General features: G+C 38.1%; 1 protein-coding gene across 1 annotated transcript in view; it reads left to right on the top strand.

Moving 5' to 3' along the window:
* Lrch1 (leucine rich repeats and calponin homology domain containing 1) overlaps positions 1-27,872 on the top strand; it is a 188,347-nt gene that overhangs the window by 140,115 nt on the left and 20,360 nt on the right. The window contains exons 10-17 of the mRNA XM_026393702.2: positions 206-273; positions 2,283-2,369; positions 4,868-4,957; positions 5,063-5,099; positions 11,211-11,264; positions 11,955-12,027; positions 22,914-23,023; positions 26,217-26,354. Coding sequence (XP_026249487.2) covers positions 206-273; positions 2,283-2,369; positions 4,868-4,957; positions 5,063-5,099; positions 11,211-11,264; positions 11,955-12,027; positions 22,914-23,023; positions 26,217-26,354 — 657 coding nt within the window. The remainder of the gene's footprint in view (positions 1-205; positions 274-2,282; positions 2,370-4,867; positions 4,958-5,062; positions 5,100-11,210; positions 11,265-11,954; positions 12,028-22,913; positions 23,024-26,216; positions 26,355-27,872) is intronic.

The raw sequence follows: 27,872 nt of genomic DNA, 5'->3' as shown, positions 1-27,872 counted from the left end.
GAGAATTTCCTTGTTTTTAAGGCTGAATAATCCTTCACGTGTATCCATCACATTTTGTTTATCCATTCATCCATTGATGTGCACTTGGCTTGTTTCTACCTTTTGACTGTTGTGAATAATGCTGCCTTGGATATGGGCTGGGGCAGGCTTTAACTCTTCACTGAACAACCAGTGATTCTCAGAAACCCATGTGTTCTGTCTACAGGACAGGGCAGAAGACTGTGAAGAGCTGTTACAGATAGAAGAGGATGCCCACTGGCAGACAGAGGGAATGTGAGTGCCAGAGACCCAGTTATGGGCCACCATCCTTTCAAATACACTGGCAACCCTGTCCTGGTAGAATTTTGACATGCTTTTCTTTGGGTGATATTGATTAAGAAATTCCCAATTTCCCTCTGCCTGATGTTTGTCACAAGTATTGTGCAATCGTGTGTCTTAGACTGTTTTGTGCCACTATAACAGAATGCCACAGACTCAGTAATTTATGAACAATGGAAGTTTATTTGGTTGACAGTTCTGGAGACTGAGAAATCCAAGATGGAAGGGGCCTGCATCTGGTGAGGAACTTCGGCAAAAGATATCATGTAGCAAGAGCATGAGTGCGAACCCACTTATGAGGGTAAAGCCCTCATGACCTGATCCTCGTCGAGGCCTCAACACTATTGTCTTATAGATTACATTTCCAGCAGGTGAACTTGGGTGGACAAGTTCAAACCACAGCACAGTGCAAAGTGGGACCTCTTTGTTGGCCTTGAATTTTATCTGATTTGAGGCTCTGGGTAGAAATGTAATTCAGAGAATTAGCTAGAATGTCTCGAATGGAGATTGCCAGTTGCTTTCCTTTACCTGAAGAAGCCAACCATTGGACCTCAGGCGAACTGTGCTGCTGGTTTTCCTTCTTCACCAGGGTCTTCTGGTTTGGGGAGAGCGTATATCTTTAATGTCCTGATCCCAAATCTAATAACGATCATAGCTTATGTTCACTAAACACTACATGCCAGGCACTGTCCTAAATACTTAACAGGTTCACAATTCATTTGGTCTTCACAGTAATCCTATGAAGATACAATTTTTTTTTTAAGACTGACACAATATCTTTATTTATTTTATTTATTTTTATGTGGTGCTGAGGATCAAACCCAGTGCCTCACACATGTGAGGCCAGCACTCTACTTCTGAGCTATAACCCCAGCCCTGAAGATGAGTTCTTTTGTCCCATCTTTTTCAAAGATGATAAAACTGGGGCACAGAGAAACTGATTTTTGTACTTCCAAGGTCACAGAGGGCCACCATTAACCCCAAGCAATCTTACACCAGATGAATATCCCCTCTAGTCTCTTACTGATAAAATATTTATTTAGCAAAATTTACAAGGGAGGAAGTGAGTGATTTTTTTTTAAGTTGTAGATGGACACCAACCTTTATTTATTTTTATGTGGTGCTGAGGATCAAACCCAGTGCCCCAGGCCTGCAAGGCAAGTGCTCCACCCCTGAGCCACAATCCCAGCCCTCAGATGAGTGATCTTATCAGATGAACTGTTTCTGAGGAATTTGAGTTTGGACCATGTGACATAGACTAGAGTTTTGGTTCTCAAGATTTTGTTTTCCCCGTGATCTGGGTTGTTGATCTAAGCCTTCCACTGAACCTTGTGATCATAGAATCTTAGACTCACAGGGAAAATTAAATAAAGCTTTAGAAACTCTGTTCTCAAACTCACATCTGGTGTTCACAATGCTGCTTACAAATCAGGATCATCTGTAGAGCCTTATAAAATGACCAACCCTATTTGGGGTCAGTCCTACTTGAGAGTATCTGGACTGGCCTGTTGTTTTAAGCCACACAGATGATTTTCCTGCACATAAAGCCTGGGTTGAGAACCACTCTCCTACACCATGCAATGTGAAGCCCACACTGTATGAAAGAACAAAATTGAGCCCAGCTGGTTTAGCTGGTGTTCAAAGTCTTGAGGTAGAACAGACAGTGCAATGGAACCCTCAGGAAACCCCATGGAACTCAGGGAAGCACACTGTGAGCCCCACCGTTCTTGTCTATTGCCTGATTGTGCAGTGGGGGACCAGGGGCTTCAAGCTGAGCTGAACTGAGCTTTCCCCATCTAGTGGCTCTCTGGCACCCTGCCCTCCAGGGTACTGACATGTCTTCATTGTAATATTGAATCTGTCAAAATCATTTCCGTCTGTTAGATTTTTATAAGTTTACTTTTAAGTTTACTCATGTTTTAGTGATCAAGTTTTCATGCTTCGTACTTGGTTTTATGTTACAGAATAAGTTCATCCAAAGATCAGGACGTGGATATAGCAATGATTGAGCAGCTGAGAGAAGCAGTAGATTTGCTGCAAGATCCCAATGGGTATGCTTGTCTTCCTTTAGCCCAGGTTTCCTGTGTAGATAATGCCTACCAATCTAATGAGTACCTTATTTCAGTTTTTAAAATACTTATATACACATTTTGGTACCAGTATAACCACTGATGAAGTAAAAGTCATTTTAATCACCAGTTTCCCAAGATTCAAAAGTGAAAGAGTCAGAATTTTGCAGAGATGGTGATCAATTCCCTAATTTAGCTCTTAATGGAATTCATTCACCTCTCATGAAATCCATATGGGTTTTTTGGTACAATACTTAGAAAACAGAAATATGGCAAAAGAACGTAAAACTTTTTTTGTGTGTGTGTGTGTAAAGATTATTTTTTAAGAACATAAAACTTAAGCCACTGATTTACAGAAATACAAGGAAATTTTTTCTAGAATGATGATTAAATAAATAAACATTACTATTTTTATTTCTGATAGTGCCAAAATACAAGTAACATATATACAATAATATATATAATATAATCTTTAGAAATCTAAAGATTTGGATTTCTGAATTTGAGTTGGCCTTTGTCGATAGCGGACGCTAGATGCAGTGGGTATTTTTTGTTTTTTTCTTAGGTAAGGATAATGGAATTCCCATGGACAAAATATTTTTCAGTAAGATAATATCAGGTATCAGATAATAACTACAAGACCACTAGAGAAATAGACCAAAGATTGTCTGTTGTGAAATGTCCAGGAGTCCTGGGAATTATGTGAAAATGGTGTGGTCTTATAATATGGTGAACTTGGGAATCACACCACAGCATTCTGGGTTCTGGGAATGTATAATAAAGGTAGTTAGTGAATGCAGAGTGCTTTCAAGAATATTCCCAACAATATCATCTGGCATTTGAAAGAATGATGGCAGGTCAGGTTGAGTTGGACTGGAAATCTTTAGCAATTGATTTGAAAAGTACTTCCATTCTGCAGACACTCACTGAGTGTTTAGAACATGATTTATGGTGTGTACCTTGGGGGATATAAAGATGAACAAGACCCAGCTCTTTTCTTCCAGGCATTTCTAGTGTTTATTGCTTTAGGAGTTTGGATTGATTAATATATAACCCCAAAGCAAAACAAAATAGCCCACATGGGTGACATAGCAGTGGCATGGGATGCAGGGCTGGAACCATAGTGAGACATGGGTGCCCTGAAGAATGGGCCTTAGTCTCCTGCTCATGAGGCCTTAGTCACCTGCTCATGAGGAGTGGGTTGAACCTAGGAGCTCCGACTCTTCTGCAGTTCTGAAATGTCTGGAGCCACAAGTTGTGCTGATGTGGATGGGATGGTGGGTGTAGCTGCCTGCACTCTGGAAGAGCCCGGTGGAATGTCCCTGGCCACACATGGTTTGCATCTTTGTCGAATGCTATGTTTAAATCATAAATGTTGAAAAATTTCCTGTGGAGTTCATTTCCTCCCTAAAATAATCCACTACTTTGGCTACTTTAGATTTTGTTATTTATTCTGAAATAACTACTGTAAGTCTGATTTTCTAATAGTATTTTTGTAAGCCAGTATAATCATGTTAAAGTAGGATAAAGAGAGGGAATTCAAGACATGTTTATTTCTAGATTTTAAAATATTAACAATAAACGTGTTTATATACATATTGGGTTTCTCCTTTATCTCACAGTTCATAGATCCAGGGGTTTTTTTTAGGTCCAGAAACTTAAGTGGAATATGGCTGTCCTGTTTTTCTTTATTTCGTTTTCTTCTCTAGGCCTTCTCAGTGTTAGTGTGGTAACATTTTCATAGGCATATTTATTATATTATGTTATATTATTATAATTATTATATTATCGAATTATATCTGCAAAGATGGCTTTATAATTTTTCTATCGCTTATGGATTTCCTGGCTTCATTGTTCTTTGAAAAAAAGAGCAACTTACCTCTTAAAATTGTATAATTCAAAACAACTATACCTAAGACAATTTCAAAAGTAAAAAATATGTATCAAGTTGATTATGATTTCTTTTTCCTTTTTGGGAGTGGGGAGGATGCTGGGGGGTACAACCCAGGCCTCCTGCATGCTAAGCAAGTGCTGTAGGACTGAGCTTCACCCACAGTTCTGAATTCTTATTTTATAATTGAGAGGATTAAGTTTATACTACAGAGATCTTCCCACCAGAACCGAATGTTGTTGGCACATATGTTTAATTGTAGTACTCTCAGCAACTTCTGTAAATTAATGAAATTCTAGAATAAAACTTAGTATATGCTACCTATGAAAATTGGGATTTTTATTGGAAATTTCTCTTACACTGTGAATCAGTTGGATTTCAATACCAATAACAGATGGAAAATTATATTTTGACCCCGCATGGGTTGGGAAATGCCATACAGTTTTTCATTTTTTGTCATAAACCCTTCTTCACTTAATCTTAGATAAACACTGCTTTTCCTTATATAAAGTTTTAAACTAAATATGACCAAGAGAATTTATAACAAGTTTTATAAATATACTGACATTTCTTCCCCCCTGCTTTTTAGATTAAGTGCAGATATTACTGAGAGAAGTGTTTTAAATCTATATCCTATGGGATCAGCAGAAGCCTTAGAACTACCAGATTCTGCACTTAAGTATGTTTGCCTTTTTATAACTAAAGATATTTCTCTTTTGACATTGAAGTACTTATGCTTTAAATCCCACCTTATGTCTTCCTTTTTCTTTCCTTGTGCCCACAGTGGTCAAATGCAGCTGGAGACATCCCCAGTGTGTGAGGTAAGACCACAGCACTGAGCAGTGCTCTTTCCAGAATATTCTACCACATTTTGTAAAAATCTGTCCGGGGAAACATTTTTATGAGTGAGACCAATATCCATGTTTGTTCAAGACACATTTTTCAGTGTTTGTATACTTTCCTTCTCTTAATTCTGCTTCTCTGTTATACCTCACCTTCTATTAAAGATGAGAGATGGCTATTTCTCATAGATTCTTTAATTTTTTTTTAAAAAAGTTGCACTGAGTCAGGTGTCAACTGCTGTGATGCATGGTAAACCTGCTCTTTTTGTTAGATACTGGAGCTAGGTCTGTGCAGTATAGATTTTGGACCCTAGGAAGAAGTCTGGCTAGAAAAGACCTGAAAAGCAAGAGCAATTGAATTTCTGCGTGTTAGGAGGATAAGAGATTATTACAAGCTGGGTGTGGTGGCACACACCTGTAATCCTACCAACTCAGGAGGTTGAAGCAGGAGGACCACAAATTTGAGGTCAGCCTTGGCAACTTAGAGAGACCCTGTCTCAAGATAAAAAATAAAAAGGGACTGGGAATGTAGCTTAATAATAAAATGTTGCTGAGTTCAATTCCCAGTGCTGAAAGAAAGAAAAAGAAAAAGGAAAACAAAAATCTGAAAGAGAATATTATAAACTGGCGGGGGTGTTTGGGAGCAGGGTGAGGGTAGATTAGGTAGTCTAGACTAGATCCTATACTGGACAGGGAAAAAAATGATCTGAAAGCATCTTAGAACAGTTGATAAAACTGCATGTGCAGATAGCAGATTGGATAAAAATAGATTATCCATGTAAATTTATGAAGTTGATAACTGGCATGTGTTACCTAAGATAAAATCCATATTCTTAGAAGATATACACCAAGATGTTTAGGAATAAAGGACAATGATGTATAAAACTTACAAAAAAACCAATATGTGTATGCAGGTGGTAGGGAGAAAGAAAGAGAGGAAATTAATAATATATAGGAATATAATATAGGACATAATATAGGAATAGAAAATATACACACACACACACACACACACACACACACACACACACACACACATATATATATATATAATATAGGAAATGTGGCAAAATGTTAACATAGGTTGAGAATCATTTATCCAAAATTATTGAGACCAGAAGTGTTTTGGATTTTAGAATAACTGCAGATACGTAATTAGGTATCTTGAGATGGGACCCCAGTCGAAACACAAAACTCATTTATGTTTCTCTACAGTTAGCCTTAGGTAATTTAATACAATATTTTTAGTTTATCTGTATTTTGACCGCAACTCATTACATGAGGTCAGAGGTGGCATTTCCCCCTTGCGGCATTATGTTGGTGCTCAAAATTTACAGATGTTAGAGTGTCTGGATTTTGGATTTTCAGATTAGGGATGTTCAACCTGTAATCAGTAAATCTAGGTACAAGACTGTAATTTTTTTGCAACATTTTGTAGAACCTTGTAATTTATTTATTTATTTATTTTTTATTATTTATCTATGCACTCTTTTGTAAGGTTAAAATCATATCCAAATAAGAAACATTAAAAAAAAAAAACCCATGATTGTGCAGAGAACCAAATCAATCTCCAATGGAAACTTGAGGCCATGAATCCAGGACAGCCTGCTAATGAAAGGCTTCCTGATGCTCCATGACTGGAGTAGTTCAATGCTGCCTCCACCCAGAGCAGCAGTGGTACCCGGCTCCCTCTAGAGACCACACCAATAACAATAACAGAGCAGGAGGTGAACAGCCAGCACTTAGGCGCCCTGTATGGTGAGGCCGTTCTGAATCATCTTATTTAAGCTTTACAATAGCTATTATTATGATCCCAATTTACTGAAAATGAAGGTTAAGTTTAGAGAGGTTAATTAGCTAGCCTAGAGTTAGCAAGTCTTCGGGACACGGTTACAGCTCACATCATTCCAAGTCACTGCACTTAACAATGAAACCATACTCTCTGGGAATAGTTCTCATACTCTCTTGTACAGTTCTTTTTTGCATTTAGTTTTCAGATATATATATATATTTTTTCCTGTATGCAATGTTTTTGTAACATTTCTTTAATTTTTTATGACCTTCCAAATTTTAAGAACTCAAATTTCCCCTTTTTAATGGAATGTCCTTCATTTGGTATTTATCTTACATTTCCTCATGATTGGTTTGAGGTTCTGTGTTCTTATTTGGGATGCTGCCCAGGTGATGATGTTTGTCCTTCTCAGAGTATGTTAGGGGCACACAATGTCCATCTGTCCCTCATGGGTAATGTTAATTTGATCATCCAATTGAGGTACAACTCCATTTCTTCACTGTATAATTACGGTTTCATTTTTCTCTTGCAACTAATAACTAGTCTGTGGAGAGAGGTGTTTAAAGACCATCTTAGTATCCTGCTACAGACACACTTTTGACACTAGTAAAATAGGTGGCTACTTGTGTGCATGATTTCAAGAGTGTCAGGAAGACCCAAAGCTTCTAGTTAGAAGGTAACTCTCCTTCATCTCTGATGGAGAATTGGCTGGTCATTCCAATAATTTTGTCTTTGATTAAAATGTGTATATTCCTGACTAAAAACAGAAGAGGTCTTGCTAGATGCTGGACTATGTTCTTTGTATCTATTATCATTATAGATGCTTCTCAACTTACAGTGGGGTTATACCCAATAAGTGCATGAAGTTGAAATAACTAATAAATACAGTGAAGTTGAAATTATTGCAAGTCAAAAATACATTTAATATACCTAACCTACTATAGACATGCTCAGAAAACTTACATTAGCTTGAAATTGGGCAGAATCATCAACACATAGCATATTTTATAATAAACTGTTGAATATCTTAGGTAATATATTGAACGCTGCCCTGAACCTCAAAAAAAGCCAATTACAGTAATAATTAAGAATTGCTATTGATATTAAGCATTTGGATGGTTTAGAAAGAAATGTTTTAAATGCCCCATTCCCTTCATTTAAGTCCAAGATAGTTTCAGCTTCATCTTACTGTCTCATCAGCAAAGATGAACTAGATCTTTGCAGTCAGGTTTAGATTTTTGAAGTGGAATTTTACTGCATATATTGATCCTGTCTTTGTTTCCTCCTGTGTCTTTCTCTGTAGCATGGCACAAGCACTTAGCATTTTCACTTGAAGGGGGACCTAGCACAGTACCTAGTAAACAGTGAGTGTTCAGTGAGGGTTTGTAGAAGGGAGGGAAACAGGAAGGGAGAGAGAGGGGAAATAGTAAGAAGTGGCTTTGGAGCCTGGGCACCATGGTGCATGCCTGTAATCCCAGCGGTTCAGGAGGCTGAGACAGGAAGATGGAGTTCAAAGCCAGCCTCAGCAAAAGCAAGGCCCTAAGCAACTCAGTGAGACCCTATCTCTAAATAAAATACAAAATAGGGCTGGGGATGTGGCTCAGTGGTTGAGTGCCCTGAGTTCAATCCCCAGTAACCCTCTCCCCTCCAACAAAGAAGTGGCTTTGGTCTGCAGAACTTCAACATCCTGCTCATTTGATGTAGAGACCCTAGATGCAGTAGCTGAAACACCCCATCATTTAAGGAATACTAAATATTGTGTTACTCTGATGACACATCTTTGTGCTTGTGTACATTGAAGCTGATCTGACACTTTTCTGCAGGCTTTTAAAGCTTCATGGGTTTTCTTTAAGTTTACCCATGTTTGCCCTCATTACATTATGTAGAAAAACCATGTCCCCTTCAGGAGGGAAATTTGACTTCCAAGTCATGTGTCAATCATTCAAGAAGCGCAGTCACCCCAGCAGCCTTTAATAACTAGTTGTTTCTTCTATCAGCTATTAAATCAGGGGACCTCAAGCTGCAGCCCTACACAAGGCCCATGCCGGGACCCTGAGGGTCTTTAAGCAAGTCACTGCACTTTTCTCCAGAGTGAATTTTCTGCTCTGGCCAGACAGATTGTGTTAGCATTCTGAACACACAGAACGAGCCAGGTCCAACCTACCTTGGCAATTATTTGGGCCTGCTCCCTAAAATGTTCTTCAACTTTCAGTCCTAAAGATTTTTTTTTTTTTTAAAAAAGGAACATACCTGTGTCCAGGATTTTAGAGGTACCAGAAAGACACAAAAGTATTAGGAAAAAAGATAGCTGTACTTCATCTCTATTCAAACTATAATGTTTTATGGTATTTTAATATGTTTTTCTTCTTTGGTTGAATCTAGGAGTTATATTTGGTGTAACATAATTTTATTCCCTGTCTTCCTGGGGCAACTCTCTGTCCTTGACAAACATACCCCCATAAGTTTAAAAAAAGAAGTGGGGATAGCTGGCTCTGGTAGAAAAAGGACATCATGAGAAGAAGGAAAAGAAAAGAAAGTGGTGAATTCTCAAGGGTGGTGACAGTCATGCAGAACTTAAATGTGACCCTCATGTGTGATTTGGTGGTTTTTACACCACTCTTTCTTCTCATTCAAGAAGACAGCAGCATCCTGCAGATGGATTGCGTTGATTTAACAACATTTGTTGAGTATCCAGCTGGGGTCAGCTTGTTTTGGGGGAGGAGATTGGAATGTGGAAGACAGGAAGTTGCCCTCAGTTTTGAAGAGTTTTAAAAATTGCAAAGGGAGAAGATTTAGATATTGAAAAAAATTCAAAGTAGAACGTGAGATAGTCTGCCATCCTGAGAGTGTTTTTTTAATGCTCTGTGAGACTGGGGAAGGGACCAGGAGATTAAGGCCAGGGAAGTGAACTGCACCTTTTGGACTGTTTTGAAACTGCACCTGTAGCCAGGAGACTGTGCTTTGTGTCATTCAGTAGGGCTGTGTTGAATTCAGTGCCAAGGGTGAATTGAATGGAACAGGGAGGCCAAGATTATAGAGTACTTTGCGTTCAGTGACCTGACTCATTATCTGACCTTGAACATATTTAGAAGATCTACATCAAGTTTGGGTAGCACTGTCCTCCATTCAGGAAGAAACGTAAATCACCTGTTCATGCATAAATCATATTGAATGGGGTAGGTACTGAGAGGGACAACAGGAACAATTAAAGGAAGGAGTTGCTTATGGGAAGATAAAATGATCAAATTTAAAGTCACTTATTAGCAGTTCAAATAAAGCTTATCAATTGGATAAGTACATTATTGACCTTTTATTCTAAAAATATTTTTCCTTGGATTTATGTCAAAAGTTGGGAATATTTTTAAATAGTACTCTTCAACATGATTAGGGATGGGCATCTTAAATTTAATTTGCTGTCATATATAAAGATGTTTATGTTAGCACCAAATTTTTTTATTAGGGTGTACCAGTGGGGTCTGGATCATCATATAAAGAAGGCAGATCTGGGAAAATAATAAGCTAGAGTGTCCCCTTTGTGGCATCCTGGTCTCTATGTGTCCCTTTCTAGGATTCCATCCTTAGCTACTGTTTCTTTCCTTCCATGCTGTCTACCTGTGGAGCATCTGGCCACCCTTAAGCATCCCATAAATAATAATGCCCCAAGTCCCTCACCCTTCTTCCAGCATTTAGCTTTCACCTCCCTGCTATAAGCATGCCATTCTCTAATGGCTACATAGAATAGCTTTCTCAAACTGCTCCTGCATTCTCAGTGATGGAAACCACAGCCAATTGTAAATCCCATACACTGCACCAGTGGTTGCCAAGGCAAACTGATATTGAACTTCCTACAAGAGTTTTGCCCAGGTAATTTGGGGTCCAAGCATGCGTAATTATTAAAAGATCCCCATGTGATTTTACATATTTTTGAACTATTGCCTTGGACCAACCATTTCTAAAAACCCACAGTTAAAATGGGTGTGGTTACCTGGACAGGTGGATAACCAACCTACCAAGGGAAGCCAATGTCCACAGACACTTGGGAATGAGCTTTTTATGCTGGAAAAGCCTTATCTTAAATTGCGGATACTTCACATGTATCACAGCTATGAATACAGATGCATAGTTTTAGAAAATGTAAGTATGACCTCCTTAGTTCTTTAATATACCAGTTAATTCACTGCATATTTATTGTGTGCTTCTGTGCCAGGAATAGGATGAAAATAAGGCACACTTCTTGCCTTGTCAGTTTTACAGTCTAATGGAACATACTATGCATTTTTTTTTCCCTCTTCCTTAAGGTGCAACATGATCTAACATTACAGAGTAATGGGAGCCAGTATTCTCCAAATGAGGTAAGTTTTCTGCAGATCAGTGGAAGCCAAGGTGTTCCATGAAGACTGCATTGGAATACCTGTTTCAGAAATATATGATCTGACACTGCGGTTACTGATTTAACTCAAGAGTTTCTGGGGGACACTCATTAGCTCTCACTCATTCTCAGTAGCAATGATTGCCTTATTTGGGCCTCTTCATAATTCAAGATTAATTTTTATGAGATACTTTGAAAACCAAATATGGGAACATCTTTGTAGAAAACAATGAAAATTGCTCAAATAGGCATCATTTAGAAAGTCTGGTCCTCCCGTGGTGATTCAGCGCGTAGTGCCTTGATCTGCTTCGTGTTATCTGTTTTTCTATCTCATTGTGCCAGGAGAGTCTTCCTTAGCTATGCCCTCCTTGGGGTGTAGGAGTATACTCATGCATGTACACCCACAACTGTGTTGGAGGAGAAAATGCATGGACAGTTTCACCTGATTATAAAATATATTTATAACGAACAAATAAAAAAAAACAACAATGGGTCATGTAGCAACATTCTATTGATAATGTCACTTAAATCATTTGATTTTTCAGCTAATACTTGATATCCCAGTAGCAAATGCAGACAGGAGGTGGTTTTGTAATAATCCTTGATCATAGAAAAGCCAGCCATAGTTCTAATTCAATTTTTTCCCTCACTTTCTTTCCTTCTGACTCCACAGATGAGAGAGGACTCTGCCTCTGGCTCTCCTACCACAAACAGCACAGCTCCGTTTGGCCTGAAGCCTCGATCAGGTAAATTAAAACCTCAGTCCCTTCTTAGACTAAATAACTCTGTGGTTTCCCTCTAGCCTTTTAAAGTTTACGTGATTATAATGTGAATGTCATCCATTCTGGGGAGTGGGGATTGTGGCATCAGAGCCTTGCTTCACTTTGGGAAGGTTTTTAATAAATCAGCTATTAAGCTCCTGCTAGGGGCAGTGGTGGCAACATTGAAGCAGGGAAGAAATTTCTGTTGAACTTTTTTTGCCCAAGGAAGATAAAATGAGACCTTTCCCCAGGGGTTCCTGGTGCTCTGTTGAGTTCCAGAGCAGCCTCTGGTTGAGAAACTCCTTTCTGAGATGCCCTTTGTTGCTTTCTGAGCCTGGGAAGGTTTATATATTTACTCATGTGACAGGCTTGCCTGAGGGATCAGGAGTCAGGGAAAAAAAAAAATCTTTTGGAAAGCATTCTGCTCTTTGACCGATTTTATTTTAATTTGTTATCTGTATGTTCACAAAAGCAAATTATATGACATGCCAAATAACTATTGATTTTAAAAAAAGAAGGTTTCTAAACAGAAAAATACATTTTTTTTCCTGATTTTTTAAAAAATTCATTTCAAGCTATGGTGCTGCTATCTTCCTTTTTTAAAGCCCTTCTTTGTTTGTTTGATTGATTGCTTTTTGATTCTTTTTATATTTAGAATACTCATTACTAATGCTTTTAAGCAAGTGCTAGTAAAGGACTAGGATATTTTTAAGCAAAAGCTGGTAAAGAACTCTTGTGTTCTTGCATTTCCCACTAAAGCCTTTTCCAACAGTAGAGGTTATGCATCTGTCTAGCTTGAAAAAGAACAAACAAAGATGATTCATTAATAAAGGAAATGTTTTTGTTCTTGGAGCAAGTTGATTGATGGGCAACATCTGGCCAGGTGCAATGATTTCCTGGCAATTTAAAAGGGCTTTAAGAAAAAAAAAAAAAAGCCCATTTAGGAAAATGCTAGAATGTGGCAAGAGTCAGTGGGTATTTGATTATTTTTGTTTTTGTTGTGATGCTGGTGATGGAACCCAGACCCTTGTGCATGCTAGGCCCTCTTTGTACCACTGAGCTACACCCGACCCTCATGGGTGTTTTGTGAGGAGCCCAATGGCCACCCCCATCACGTGTAGAACTAAGCATGGGTGACTAGATAGAGACTGTGCTTCCACTTCCATGTTCTCAGGTGGGTCCTGGGAGGTGTGGGGGTGAGTCTGGGCACACCTCCCCTGTGTAAAGATCATTAGGAGATCTGTCTCCACAGACTGAGGACCTCATATTGGATTGTGGACTCAGTTTACACAATTTTAACTTATTTCGTAATCAGGCAAACCAAAACCTGCATAGATGTCCAAAGAGCCATATTCTGTTGATTGTGTCGTCTTGCAATTTAGCTGTAAACTTGTTTCAGTGACTTTTTTTTTTATTCCTCCTGCAGAGTCCCACCTAACTTACTGTAGTTACGGGTTCCATCATGATTGTATTGTAAAACATTTCAGATTCTTTGCAGTGGTGAAAAATAAATGAAGTATTTATTTTGAATAGCAGAAAAGAAAGATCATTTCCTCTCCAAGCTTCCAGCCTTGGAAAGCTTGACGAGCCAGTGTGGAAATTGTTCTAGTTGTTGAAAGTTTTGTGGAGTTTGGTTGCTGTAAATAATTGTTGATTTACCTTCAGGGACATCAAGTGACATATTGGAACTTTATAAAACTGGCAGTATGTATTGAGATTTTAAAATTTTATATAGTAATTTTTAAACGTTACAGTATGCATTTTTCATACTGTATGCAGTAATAATAATTGAAGTAGTAATAATTGGAGATCATATGATTGCAAGAGATAGGAACTGTTTTCGATTGAGTGGCTTTTGAAAGCTTTTTATTTTGTAATTCATTATGTAGATTTGTGTGATTTCTGTGGTATAAATAAAAACAAACTGCTCAAGTGAAGAAGTTGGAATAAGAATAATGACTGTTAAAATAAATTGATTTTTCTTCAAAAGAAACATTTTTTTCTCTTCTGTTTTCCTCTTAAAGGAAGATAGTGCACATACCCCAAAATTTATTCCTAGAACTATGCCCATTAATTTTACTAGCTCTGCTTTATGATTGAATAAAAATTATATGGATACTTCCTAAATATAAATATCCTAAATAAATATATCCTAAATAAGTAAATCCATTACTGTATGGATATTTATTGCAAAAACATCATTGTTGTTATATCATAATATGATGACGGGTTATCATTTCATAAATGACCAACTCAGAAGTTCTCGAAACAATAATTGGCATCTGTTTGTTAGTGTATTGTTAAATAGACTCTATTGGTATCCAAAATTTGTTTGTTGTTGTTATTATTTTCTGGCCAATATTGAAAACTGTATTGAAAGGTACATCAAGAGGAAGAAATGGGTAGATTCAGCTTTCAGCAAAGTCTTCTAGTAAACTCACAGATGTCTTAGAAGGAAATTCTACATTGCCTTGGGAACAAATTCCACTCATAGTAAATAGTGATTCTATAATAATTTTATTTCTGATAGATATTTTTTTATATTAAGTTTTGTCCCATTTGGCCAAATTTTTGTGTGTGAATCATGTAATTAGTTTGCTACGATTGTGATTGTTAGTTGTTTAGAGAGTCTTGAAAAAGGTATCTAGTAGGGCATTTGCTTATTAATCTGCATAACCTCCTGGTGCTCTTCCTTTCTCCTGAAACAACCCATTAGTACTCTAAGTCTGCGGGCTTGCGGAACTGTTAAATTAACAATATTAACTGCATGCAAAATGTGTGACCGATGAGTACTAACACTCAGTTTTTATCATTCTTTTTATTCCATGCGCCATCTTTCATTCTCCTCCTATATTGTACATTTGCAAATAAATCCCATGTAAATGAAATCCACTTCATTTCCATACGAAACCTTATGCCATTCGTGAAACGCTGCGGCCCTTTTGGTTTTGCCTGGTCCTTGTGCAACTACACGCGGCCTGGCTCTCGCCCTCCTGCAGACCCAGCCCTCATTCTCCCTCCTATCTCCTTCAACAAACTTACACAGGCACAAACATGGGACAACTCTAGCTACAGTGTTCCTTCTGAAGGAGACAGTGACAATGGTAGGTGGCTTTGTACCTCTTCTTCAATATTCTCGTGAATAAGTCAGTGAATGTAGTGAACCTCCCTTTATGGGAGTCTGGAGAGAGGGTTGCATTCACCTGCATGCTTGATGCAAGGAATCCCAAGCCAGCCAGGGAGGTGAGGTCCAGAAAAGTGCATGCGAATTGTGAATTGTTTTCCAGCAGTTGGTCCAACTGCGGTTTAATTATCTTACGCATCCTGAATTTGGGGAGGATTTTAAAGTACTTTCTTCTCCACCTATTCTGCTTGGGGTTTGGGGTTTGTTTGCGAAGATTTGGGGTTTGCACATTTGTGTTATCTCTGCTCACTCCTGCACCTAATGCTTAGAATTTGACTTTTTATATCTATGCTTACCACATGTGTTTTTAAGGTAATAAAAATGCACCATGGCTAATCCTAGAGCATTGCACTGGGCAACAATGTTAATGTTGAGAAATTTCTAAAAATGAACAGAAATCACTTGCCTTCTTGAGTATTTCATTTGAATTATATTCAAGAATAGGAAGTTGGTCTGGGAATCATGTGTATTGATAGAATACTGAGGCCATCAGGAATAATGTGACTATCTTAATTTTGTGTCATTAAATCATCTAGGAGAGACAAATAAAACACATATAAGCATTTAGATCTACAGACCACATCGGTCTGAATCTCCATTCTAGTCTAATATTAGTTCAGATCTTATGCGTTTCATTTCAAAATACAAAGTGATAGAAGGAATGTTAAGTGAAATAGCATGATTTCTAGCGAAGCCAGTGAGACGTGAGATATGATCACTCTGCAAACCCAATGGGGGATATATATTCTGATAGTACATATTTTTTTAATCTAAGTATGTTATATGTAACACATGGAAAATATGTATTTAAAACACTTACTGTGATTTCTGGTTAAGATTCAAAAATGCTTTTACAACTTCCTTATGCAGAAGGAGAGTGTACACTCTGGCAGTTTAGTTATAAAAGGAATATTAACATTTCATAGATGTCAAAGATTGTTAACTGAAAATAAGTGTGATTTTAAAAATCATGAAATAAAAAGTCCATCCTGATTTAAATTCTGGAAGTTGATGATTACTGAATGGAAACTTTCTAGATAAGCTTTCCTTTACTTAAAAATAATAATAAAAAAAAAACAGAAGGGAGGCATTTTTCAGAAAGCATGGCTATTTATGGGTATGATGTTGTTTCAAAGAAATAAAGTTCTAGTATGTAAGATTGATGTGTGATTTGGTATTTCCTTAGGAATGGTATCTGAAACCAAAAGACTTTATTTTTTTAAAGCTGAGAAATAATTAGGAATTTACGTAGCAGTAGAACTTCTGTCCTCGCAGATGAAATACCTAAAATCAGAGAGGCCAGATGAATTGTTTGATCCACACTGTTAGGTAGAAGTGCCAGTGTGGCCACATCCTAATTCTTTTTCTTTGGCAGAGGGCTACCAGGAACTGAACTCGGGGGCACTCTACCACTGAGCCACATCCCCAGCCCTATTTTGTATTTTATTTAGAGACAGGGTCTCATTGAGTTGCTTAGTGCCTCACTTTTTCACTGAGGCTGACTTTGAACTTGCCTGCTGCCTCAGCGTTTTAAGCTGCTGGGATCACAGGTGTGAGCTACGACTCCCAGCTCAGAGCCCCTGATTCTTGAAAGCCTCCTCTCAGGCAAGTCTCCATTCATTCTGCAGATGTTTATTGAGGTACTAAGCCAAACTGTCTTCTTTTTATTAAAAGTTTTGAGATTTCCATAGCAAATAGTCATTGTGAAAATCTTTCTCACAACCATCAAAACAACCTTGCATTCATTATTTGGTATTTTTACTCTGAGTGCAAATTCCAGGGATTTGTGTGTTCCTGTCATACTGTACCACAATAATAATGAAACGATCGTGTTCAGCGTTCATCTGACTCCGTCAATTATGTCAGATGTTTGGGGGTTGCCATCTTTATTCGTAATTGGTCTCTAATATGACTCAGGCAAGAGATGTGAAAGATTCTTTGTGCAGAATTACTTCTGCAGGTTTCCAGATCTGATCTTTCATGTACATCTTTGTTCTCTTTTCGCTCCACTTGGCCTTGTGATTCGAATGTGTTTCAAATTAAAGAAGCTGCACTGTGACACCAGTAGATGAGCTACTGCTGCAGGAGGAATAGTTTTTACATTGTTCTTGATGCTTCCTCTAAAGCAGAATATTCTATTCAGCAGCCTTCTCTTGGCATTTCAGAGCTGATTACCACGTCGTTTGTGTCCTCATAGTCTCCCTGTAGTAAGCTATCAGCCATTGTCAATAAGTGGCATCTTATTGCCAACTCATCCTAACATAATATAACCTTTAGTTATTAATTTTGGCAAACTTGGAGTTTCTATACCTGTTCACTGCCTTGCTTTATATAAAAATTCCTCCTTTATTTAAATTCTTGCCAATATTTCACTCCAAATGGATTTCATTTTAAATTCACCATTTTCTCTTCATATATTCTTCGTAGAGAATTTTTTAAAAATGAAGATGCCTGGAGTTTGAAGTCCCATCACCCCCAAAATTCTGCCTCCTAAGGGATAATGAAGAAAGTAGGTCTACCCACCTCTGGCTCTAGATGGGCAGCTGTATCTCAATTTGTCCTTAACCTGAAAACATACTTCTTGCCCTTATGCCCTCTTAGGACGCCATCTTTTTTTTTTCCCTCCTTCACTTTGTAAAGTTTTAAACTTCTTTTGAAATACTCTTGCTTTTTCATGTAAAGCAAATTGATGGGTACTAATTTATACTCATTTAAAATTGATCTTTTAAGTGATCACCTGGGAATGAATGAGCAGACAATTCCCTTGTGGGCCAGTTAACAGACATTCTCCATATTTTTTTATGATCATCTTGCACTAAGATATTATTCTCTCCATTCCAGAAATGAGGAAAGAGGATGCAAAGTTTTCCCACAGTTCTCAACTCTGCCTTCATATAAGAATTGCTTTGGCCCCAGACTCAAAGATGCTAATTTACTTGGTGTAGTGTTGAATCTAATCTCTCTTTAAAAACAAAACAAAACAAAACAAAACAAAAAAACCTCTGATTTTTTTTAACTGGTTTTTCTGTGATATTTGATACAAATAAGTTTGAAATGGCCAAAACCATGAAGAGGACATTTGAGCATTTCAAGGGCAAAGAATATGTCTAATTCACTTTGAGTACAAGAAGGAAATGAATGAATGAGCTGGTCGGATTTCTAACCCATAGTAGCCTAAATCTAAAGCTCATGACATTTTGTCAAAGTTGATGTATTGCTGCCCTTGAACTTGTATACCTTAGACATTCCTCTAGTCCAGGTTCTTAACTTCTGTGAAGAAGAAGTCTCCTCTTGTTAGGTTTAGGTAATAAGGGTTAAAAACATGGACTAATAATTTTTGTACAAAAAGTACATTTCATGCGATAATTAAATGATAAAAGTACAAGCTTTAGAGCAGTGAGCCTTTTTTCTTTGCTTAACTGAAAGATATTCTCACAACAATTAAAGAAATGGTTTCTTATGCACATCCTTAAATATCACTGAGTGCCTACTATACGCTAGGCATGATGCTCATGATGGATAGCTCCAGAAAGCTCTCACAGAACAGAGTGCATTAAGATTTAGACCTGGAAACTTGAGGTTAGGATATTTTTCAAAAGAGGAAAATTCAGGTGACTGATTATCAGAACAAGATAATTTCTGGCAAAGATGGTCTTCAAATAGGCTGATCTTGGAATGAGAGGGGTTTTGAAACACTTGTTTCATTTATTTGTTTAACAAACATTGCTGCTCAACTCACTATCTTGGGGGTCTGGTTGAAGGGTACAAATTGGAAACAAACATATGCTCTTATGTTATAAAAATGGAGAGAAATACATTTATTCCGTTATGCAGAAAGTGTTGAATGCCATGAAAGAGATCCAGAGAAAGAATTTTATATGTTCATAAGTGACAGCAATTTAATCTCAACCCAGGGATGAAGATAGTGGAGAGTGAAGGAAAGGTAGAGAAAAACTAGTGAATGGATTTGATACTCTTCATAAGGACACTCATCATTTCCTCCAGGTCCATGCTTAGAAATTTATCTCTTCTGCTAAATAAATTACATATATGAACTGATCTTCTTTTTCATGTTTTAAATATTATCAGTTTGACATATAATAATTAAACAGTTAAGAAGAACTCATTTTCCCCCCATTGATTGCTTATTTTTTTTCTTATTTATGTTTAAATATTCAGGGTGGCTATTTGATTTAGTGTAAAAAGCAGGTGCAAATATGGGGCTTTTTGCAGGGTGAGTACCAGGGATTGAACCCAGGGGCACTTAACCACTGAGCCACATCCTCAGTCCTTTTTATTTTTTATTTTGAGACAGAGTTTCACTAAGTTGTTGAGGTCTTGCTAAGTTGCTGAGGCTGGCTTAAACTTGTGATCCTCCTGTTTTAGCCTCCTAAGCCACTGATTACAGGTGTGTGCCATCATGCCCAACTTGGGGCTACTTTTTAACATTGTCTTGTAATCTCAAGTTAAATTTAATTATATAGAATTAACCAAAAACAGAATAATTATTACACAGATCAATGTCCTGAAGTCTTGACCCAGACTGGTCACTGGCTGTATTACTTATTTAAGTACTTGAAAGAAGGGTGTGTGGCAGGGGGAGAAGTACCATAAAGAATATAATTGGAGGGGCTGGAGTTGTGGCTCAGAAGTAAAGCACTCACCTAGCATGTGCAGGGTTCAATCCTCAGCACTACATAAAAATAAATAAATAAACAAACAGATAGATAAATAAATAAATAAATAAAAGGTGTTGTGTCCAACTACAACTCACACACACACACACACACACACATACACACACATATAAAACTAGAACCATCTTAATGCTTCCAGTAAAATTATTCTGTCAACTTGCAAAAGAAACTGGCAGATTTATTATGAGCCTAAAGAGTTTGCTTTAAAATCTCGCATCTTCCATGGTAATCAATACACTTAGAAAACCAACAGTAGTAGTGTAGTCATGATTTCCAATAAGTTTATGCTTACTCAAAGTGTTTGTTTTAAAAACTACAGTTGAAATGTTTTTCTTTTTCATTTCAATTGCTGAACCTTCATAGAGCAAACACCCAAGTGTGCTTGTCGTGCTTTTAAGATGCACAAGAATTTAAAATGAAAAGTAAGGCCAGGAAGTTAAAACCCAGATACTGCATTGTCCTGATCTCACACAGGGCTCCAGTAAGGCAGAGATGTTTGAATTGTGTGCTGCTAAACCAAAGCTCATGGTTCATTTGACTTCCTGATAGTTTCATATTCATAATGAAATCTGCCAATAAAAACATATTGAAAATATTAAGCATGCTGTATTAGATAAGATTACCCCAGAGAAAAGGCAAAGGAAAATGAAACCTCCAAAGAAAACATGACATTGTTTAAATGGTGTTATGGAGCCCCCTGCTGGCATATGTGAGTATTGCCCAACTCTACCCACAGGGCTTCCCTTTTTTTTTTCCTTTCTGCCTCACTAGGGATTGGACCCAAAGCCTCCCTCATTCACACCTTAGGCCTGCACTCTAACGTGGAGCTATAGCCTCAGCCTGCATTCCTAGACTTTTTCCTTAAATTTGGTCTCAACCAGATGGACATGTGGATTATATCTAGATTTTACATTTTAATATATTTCTCTTTCAGTGGCTATACTTGAGTGGATAGGATTTTTTTTCCTGTCACTTGATTTGGTAGATAGGCAAGCTTAATGCATTCTCCACTTTTCTTCATGCTTCTGAATGTTTCAGCCTTTCCCTCATTCCCCCTTGCTCTGTGAATTTTTTCCTTCCTGCCTGCCTGCTTACTCTGTCCTTCTTTTTCTGGTCTTAGCTTTATTTTTTTAGCAATTAGTCTCACTTCCTGTGGGCTTTGGCTTTTGTGGGACTTGGTGACAGCCCTTCTGTGACATGCCTTTAACTGTCTTTGCCTGTGACTTCCTTGAGTGGCTTCCAGCAGAGGTCCAGGCCACAGGCTGACTCCTCCTTGTGGTTCCAAAAGGGGGAAGGCCTCATGCTTGTGAGATCATCCTCTTTTCCTAACTGTGAGTCAAGGATTGAAGATGTGTCAACTTTCTAACATTCCCTAGAGCATCAGAATACAGATTCAGATATTGTAGAACTGATTTAGAAAAAAAAAAACTCCAAAATTAAGATGAAAATGATGTAGTTGGGTGAGCTCAGGATATTTAATTATTGGAGTTGAACTCAGGACCTTTCATTCAGTGTATTATATCTGTAATTTTTTAAAGACTTAATACATTGAAATAATATTTAAAATAGCCATAGGAGCAGGGCATGGTGGCACATATCTGCAGTCTCAGATGTTTAGGAGGAAGATCTCTGGAGCCCAGGAGTTTGAGGACAACACAGCAAGACCCCAGCCATCTCCAAAAAGAAAAAAAAAAAGAAAGAAAGAAAGAAAGAAGCAAAATTAAAGTGGCCTGTAAAAAATATTTGTCAGTATAGGATAAAAGTTGCATACTCTTCTTATTTGGCATTATTTAAATTCTAGTGATTGGATCCACTGAGCAATTGCAGTGTGCCAGTGCAACCTTCTACATATTGATTTCTTCTGTTGATTTCTAACATGGAAATTCTCTGCCCAAAATTTCCTAGAGGATTCTTTTCTACTGTCCTAGTCTGAGAATCTACGGGACAGGAAGAGCCAAACTCTCAACAGTTTGCTCCCTCTTGTGTACAAGGAAAGTTGACAGCCTAGAATTAACATCTTTAGGAAGGAAAAGTTTAAATATAAGTCTTCTTGTAGGCTTTGTATTATTCAAAATTAATTAAAACATTGTTATAATTAGTCTTCCGCATACAGAATATTTTTTACCTTCTTGATTGATCTATAAAAGATGTCATTTTTAAAAAAGTTCATTTAGGGCTTGTGTTTTTGTTACTGTTTTACAGTGCTGGGGATGGAGCCCTGGGCTTTTTGCATGCTAGGCAAGCCCTCGGTCACTGAGCTGCACCCCAGCCCAAGAGACTATATATCTACTTAATTCCTTCCAGAGGAAACATCCTTATTGGTTATTATTCTTGGAGGTTGTAATTTTAAGGATCTAGGCCAATGGTGATCTCTTAAGCTGCCTCTAATCCCACTGGCCTTTCCAAAAGTAGTCTGTGCTCATCTCCAAGGAGCTGGCTTTTTGGATACTGGTCTGGGACATGATAGAAGGCAGAAGTTTTCCACTCCACACTCAAATACGTAATTCTGTGTGTCATCACTTCTTTCTTAACCCAAGTTTTTAAAAATATTATGTCAAGAAAAACATTAGCCTACATTTATTTTTAGCATGTAAAGCAATTCTAGAGTCTTCTTATTTGAGATAAGTTATTTGAATTTAATGAAAGCATTTTGAGTGTAAATTAAAAGTTAGAATGAAGATAGTGGGAAAATGAGAGAGACAACATCTGTCTGAGAAGTGGCCTGGAATGGTCTCTACAGCCCAAACCCTTCCCTGGATCCAGTTTACATCACCAAATGCCATAGCTTCTTAGTTCACTCAACTCTGAGTAATTTAACATATAATCTCCTTTTGATTGTTTGAATCAGGCTTTCCCCTTGTAAACTTGGAATTTACTTCTGTGCATGGAAAATTAGTTATTTGGGATGAGTAAAGAAATTATTTTACGTATATATTATATCGCAACCTGAGCAAGAGAGTGCCTAACAATCTTTTCCCTTTCTGTTGTAGTGTTTCTAAGACCTCAGAGAAATTTGGAATCTATAGACCCACAGTTTACAATTCGGAGGAAAATGGAACAGCTGAGAGAAGAGAAAGAGCTGGTGGAGCAACTCCGTGAGGTACCCAAGAAATATTGTATAACTAAATAATAATTTTCAGAACCCAACTGCATTTTATATCGGAAAAAAAATCCTAATTTTAAATCTAGCCAGATCAGTTACTGACTTCAGTTTGATATTGGGCAAATCACTTAACAATCCTGAGTTTCAATTTTTTTTTTTGTATATTCAATAAGTAGTTGTGATCTCCCCTAGAGGGGTTTTCTGTAAGTAGATATACTTAATACATACATATAAATGTAGCATTGTTTTAATTATGGTATACTTTAAAATAACACTCCATTGTTTGTTTGCTTAACAATAATACTCTATGAATTTAAAGGTGTTTATAGTGGTCTTCATTTTGTACCCCAAACTGGTCAGAGTCTTTAAATCAATCATGTACTAGGCAAACCATTTGAATTCCTCTGAAAGATGAAGTCTTGCATGGGGCGCCTTTGGGGATTTTAAGCTTGGTGATGGCGGGGACCAGAGCTGTCTGGTGCCTTGTTGTAATTTTCCGGTTCCTGGTGGGAACTCCATAGATATTTGTGTATTCTCGGGGACTTTATGTGTACCTAGGAAGATTGTAGATGGAAGGTGAAATAGCAGTCCATGAAACAGTCCCCGAGGGAGAAGTAGTTGGTATTAGTTATTAAAGGCAGCACTTTATGAATTGCGGCATAAGTTTATTACATTTGAAGAGAAGTATGACCTAGGAGAGGTTAAGAAGCTTCTTGGAAGATGCAGGTTTTATGTTAAATCTCCTTTCACAAGCAAATGTTTACTGACCACCAGTCTATACCAGGCCATGTATCTAGGTCATACGTATAGAAAGAGCTAAATAAGGCCCCTGCTCTAATGAATCCTGTCATCCTGGGGAAGAGATACTAAATAAGAAGGAAACAAATAAATATGTAATTTCAGACAGCAGTGAATTCTACAAAGGAGCAATAAATCCTATAAATAAAACCCAAGCCAAGATAAGTCAACACATTTGTTATTGCAGATGGTATTCCACATATGGGTTAGCAAGCAGTCAAGGGGGAAGAATTAAAAAAGAAAAAACTCTTTTGGCACCACTTTAAGTGTCACTGTGTTTGATTTAACAAGCATAAGAGTGTTTGGATGTCACTTGCCCATTGTATTTGGATGTGCTATAAATTTGGAAGGTCAGCTTCCTAGTTAAAGCAAAAATAAGATCAGGAACCTACCATGGGCCTCTCAAAGAGCAGTTTCTTATCATTTTATCTTAAACTTGGGTCATATTGATTCTATTAATTTAGTGATATGAAATTAGAGACTGAAAGAGGGCCTGAAAATATTAGGTGTCTACACACAGGGGAGTTTGGAAAGAGATTTATACAACTCTGTTATACACACTGTTTTTTAAGATTTTATTTATTGCAAATCACCAAATTAAGCCAACTATTCATGAACAGTTATCCAGTTAAAAGGAGCTTCTGTTGCAAAGCAGAAACTTGTATTCAAGGTCTTAAAATGAATTTCTGTAGTTCTGCTCCCAAGAGGATGGAGTAGACACACCTTTTCCTCTTTCTCCCACTAAGCACATCTGGGTATGCTCTGAAAGGTTAAGAGAAGATGGGAGACTGGCTGAGGTCCTTGGGACTTGAGAAACAAGTGAGCTCCCGTGGGTTTTCTTTTTGCCTCAAATATCTCAGAGGCAAAGAGCTGAAGGAGTTAAAAACTCTAAAAGGCGAAGATTTTGGAAGAAAAAGGAAAAACCCCAACAAAAGCCTACTTCCCCTAGCCAATCAGGAAATGGGCAATCTAGCAGCACAGAAAACCTTTAGACCCTAAATTTGCTGACAGCTAAACCCCAGAGGGAAGAAACCATGGTCCCAGCCTCACTGCTTAATCAAGAGGGTTGACTCCTGCCCTTCTGGGCTGCTGAGAGAGAAGGCGGTGGGCAACCCGCGATCCCTGCTGCTAGTAAGGAACCTCCTTGTTCCCACAGTGCCATCAGAGACCACCTGGGAGTCTGGATTTCCACCCTTCCCCACCCCCTGGCCAACTGAGACCAAATAGAAAACCTGGATTTCCACATTCACCTGGCAGTAACTAGACTAGAAGGTTCCCCCTTCTGCGAGGGCAGCTTTCAAAAAACAACCCGAGGTTTGAATAGGATTCAGATTCACATAACATAGTATAAAAATGTCCAGATTCCAACTGAAAACCACTCACCCCACCAAGGAACAGGAAGATACCAAAGTGAACACAGATGACAGCACTGATCTGGCAGCGATGTTGAAATTGGCAAATACATATTTTTTAAAAATATTTTTTGAGCTGGGTATGGTGGCGCACACCTGTAATCCCAGCAGCTCAGTAGGCTGAGGCAGGAGGGTCATGAGTTCAAAGCCAGACTCAGCAAAAGCGAGGTGCTAAGCAACTCAATGAGACCCTGTCTCTAAATAAAATTCAAAATAATACTGGGGATATGGCTCAGTAGTTGAGTGCCCCTGAATTTAATCCCAGTACCCCCCCCAAAAAAAGTTTGTTTTTTGTTGTAGGTGGACATAATACCTTCATTTTATTTATCTGTGGTGCTGAGGATTGAACCCAGTGCCTCACACATGCTAGGCAAGTGGTGTACCCCTGAGCCACAACCCCAGTTCACCTGGCAAATATTTTAAAGTACCTATGATAAAAATACTTCTTTAGCAATGATGAATATAATTGCAGGAAAGGAAAAAATTGAGTCTTCAGCAAAGAACTAGAAAATCTCGGCGAAGAAGTAGAAGATATAAAGAACAACTGTTTTTGTTTTTTGAAAAACAATAATTGATGTCTCAACTGAAGCATCATCTAAGAGCAAGTCGATCCTGAATCCCTCTTCCACCCCCTGCAGATGATCTGATCTGAACCACTCCTGGGTTTGGTTCTGATTTATCGCTTCATTCTGTTTTTGTGTTTTCATAGCCGAGGCCGAGGAACATTGAACTCAAGAAGTGATGTCATTGTTCCTGTCATTTCAATTAGAAATTTTGGACACAACTAAATTCTATTTTTATGCCAAGAGATTGTTTATATTGTTTGAAAATATTTAAATAATGTCAGCATCTTCCAGGTGTTCTTAATCCTTGTCTGCATTAAGAGACTGGGGACTTGGTTCATGAATACTTGTCCCTGTATTTTACCCTCGGTGGCCTCAGTGTCCATAGTAACCGGCTCCCTTCTGATTCCCCCACAGAGCATTGAGATGCGGCTCAAGGTCACACTGCACGAAGACCTGGGCGCGGCCCTCATGGATGGCGTCGTCCTCTGCCACCTGGTCAATCACATTCGCCCACGGTCTGTCGCGAGCATCCATGTCCCCTCACCGGCGGTTGTAAGTACCACTGACTGACATAAGCAGACTCTTTAGACAGTATTTCTGGTTAAGGATGCCAGAGAGATCCCTGGGACCCCACTCAGATCCTTTCTGTTGGGCCCCAGACAATAAGAAGCCCAGAACAAAGGAATGGGTCTGAGTGAAGCGGCATTTCACTAGGAAGGGATGACATTGAAAACTAAACATGTAAATGGCAAGGAAAAACAAACTTTATTTCAGACATCAAGTTTAAAGAAATTACTGCTCGTGGTGCTAACTTCAAGACTCGAAGAATGTAAAGATTCATTTTTCACACAGCCTTATTCCAACGGTGAGGGTCTTTTTAGAAAGCTCTTGCAGTTAGTGGCTTCCCTTCTAAATGAAATCTCTTCCCCTTTTTCATCATTGGGATTTTAGGGTTGTCCTGAAAAGATGTGCATTCTGTGGGAAATTATTAATGACCAATTTCTCATCTCCCCTATGGGGGAGACATGGGATCCTTGTCCTCACGTGAGCCAGAGAGAACTGCAGTCTCTTCTATAGTTGCTGAGGTGCCAGGGAAGGAACCCGGGATAAGCTTGTTTTTGAAACCCACATAGAGCTTAGACAGACAGAGAAGAAAGAAGAATTTCTCTTCACAGCGCTGCATTAGGGGAGGCAACAGAGTTTAGAGCTAAGAATGTAAAGTTTGGGAGAAAATTCTAGGTCTGTGTCTGACAGTCATAGGTAGGACTTTGGCAAGTTGTATATTCTGTCTTGAACTCAGTTTGCTCTTCTCTGTCATGGCATTGTTCTGGTGAGATGAGATACGACAGAGGGTACGCACACAAAGGTGAACCATTACTATCACTCATGATTATATAGAGAGCAGATGCTAAGAATCCTTAGCTCCTAATCTCAAGGTACAATGTATTCAGTGTATTGGGAGAAAGCTTATGAAAAGCCCTGTCCCCATCCCTGTGCCAAGGAAAGTCTCATGATGGCATTATTAATCCTACTTTGTTTTCTCTTGGCAGTAGGAAAAGTGAGCCAATGATCCCATTTGAACTGTCAATTTCTTTTCTATAATATTGAATTCATTTTTTCTTTCAAAAGTGTGACTTGTGGGGAGACCAATTTGGCTTTTCTTTCAAATCTGCCTCTAATAGCCTCAGTGGAGTATAGTAAATTCCACCCTTTGATCCAGTAAGAGACATTCTGGTATCTTTTGCAGATGGGGTTCAAACAGCCATAAGTTGCCTGAGCCACGCACCATGTTCTCATTTTATTATGTTTCCCCAATTACGCAAAAGACACTGAGTCCTCAGCCTCCAACAGGAACATACAGCTATCCTTTGATAAGGTGCCAGAGGACACTCGGAGTCACGAATCTATACACTTTGTTTATTTTATTCATTTTTCCAGACAAACAATACCGTACTTTAGAAATCTTTTCAGTTTTTTCTTTTTTATGATATTAAATTTTTTAATTGAGAAAAATAATGCCTGATTAGAAAAAATAAAGAAAAACAAAAGAGTGCACTAGGGATGTAGCTC

This window comes from Urocitellus parryii, chromosome 2 (genome assembly GCF_045843805.1).
Source record: "Urocitellus parryii isolate mUroPar1 chromosome 2, mUroPar1.hap1, whole genome shotgun sequence".
NCBI lineage: Eukaryota > Metazoa > Chordata > Mammalia > Rodentia > Sciuridae > Urocitellus > Urocitellus parryii.
Note: the sequence above shows the minus strand (reverse complement) of the source record. Positions and strands in the feature narration are given on the sequence as shown.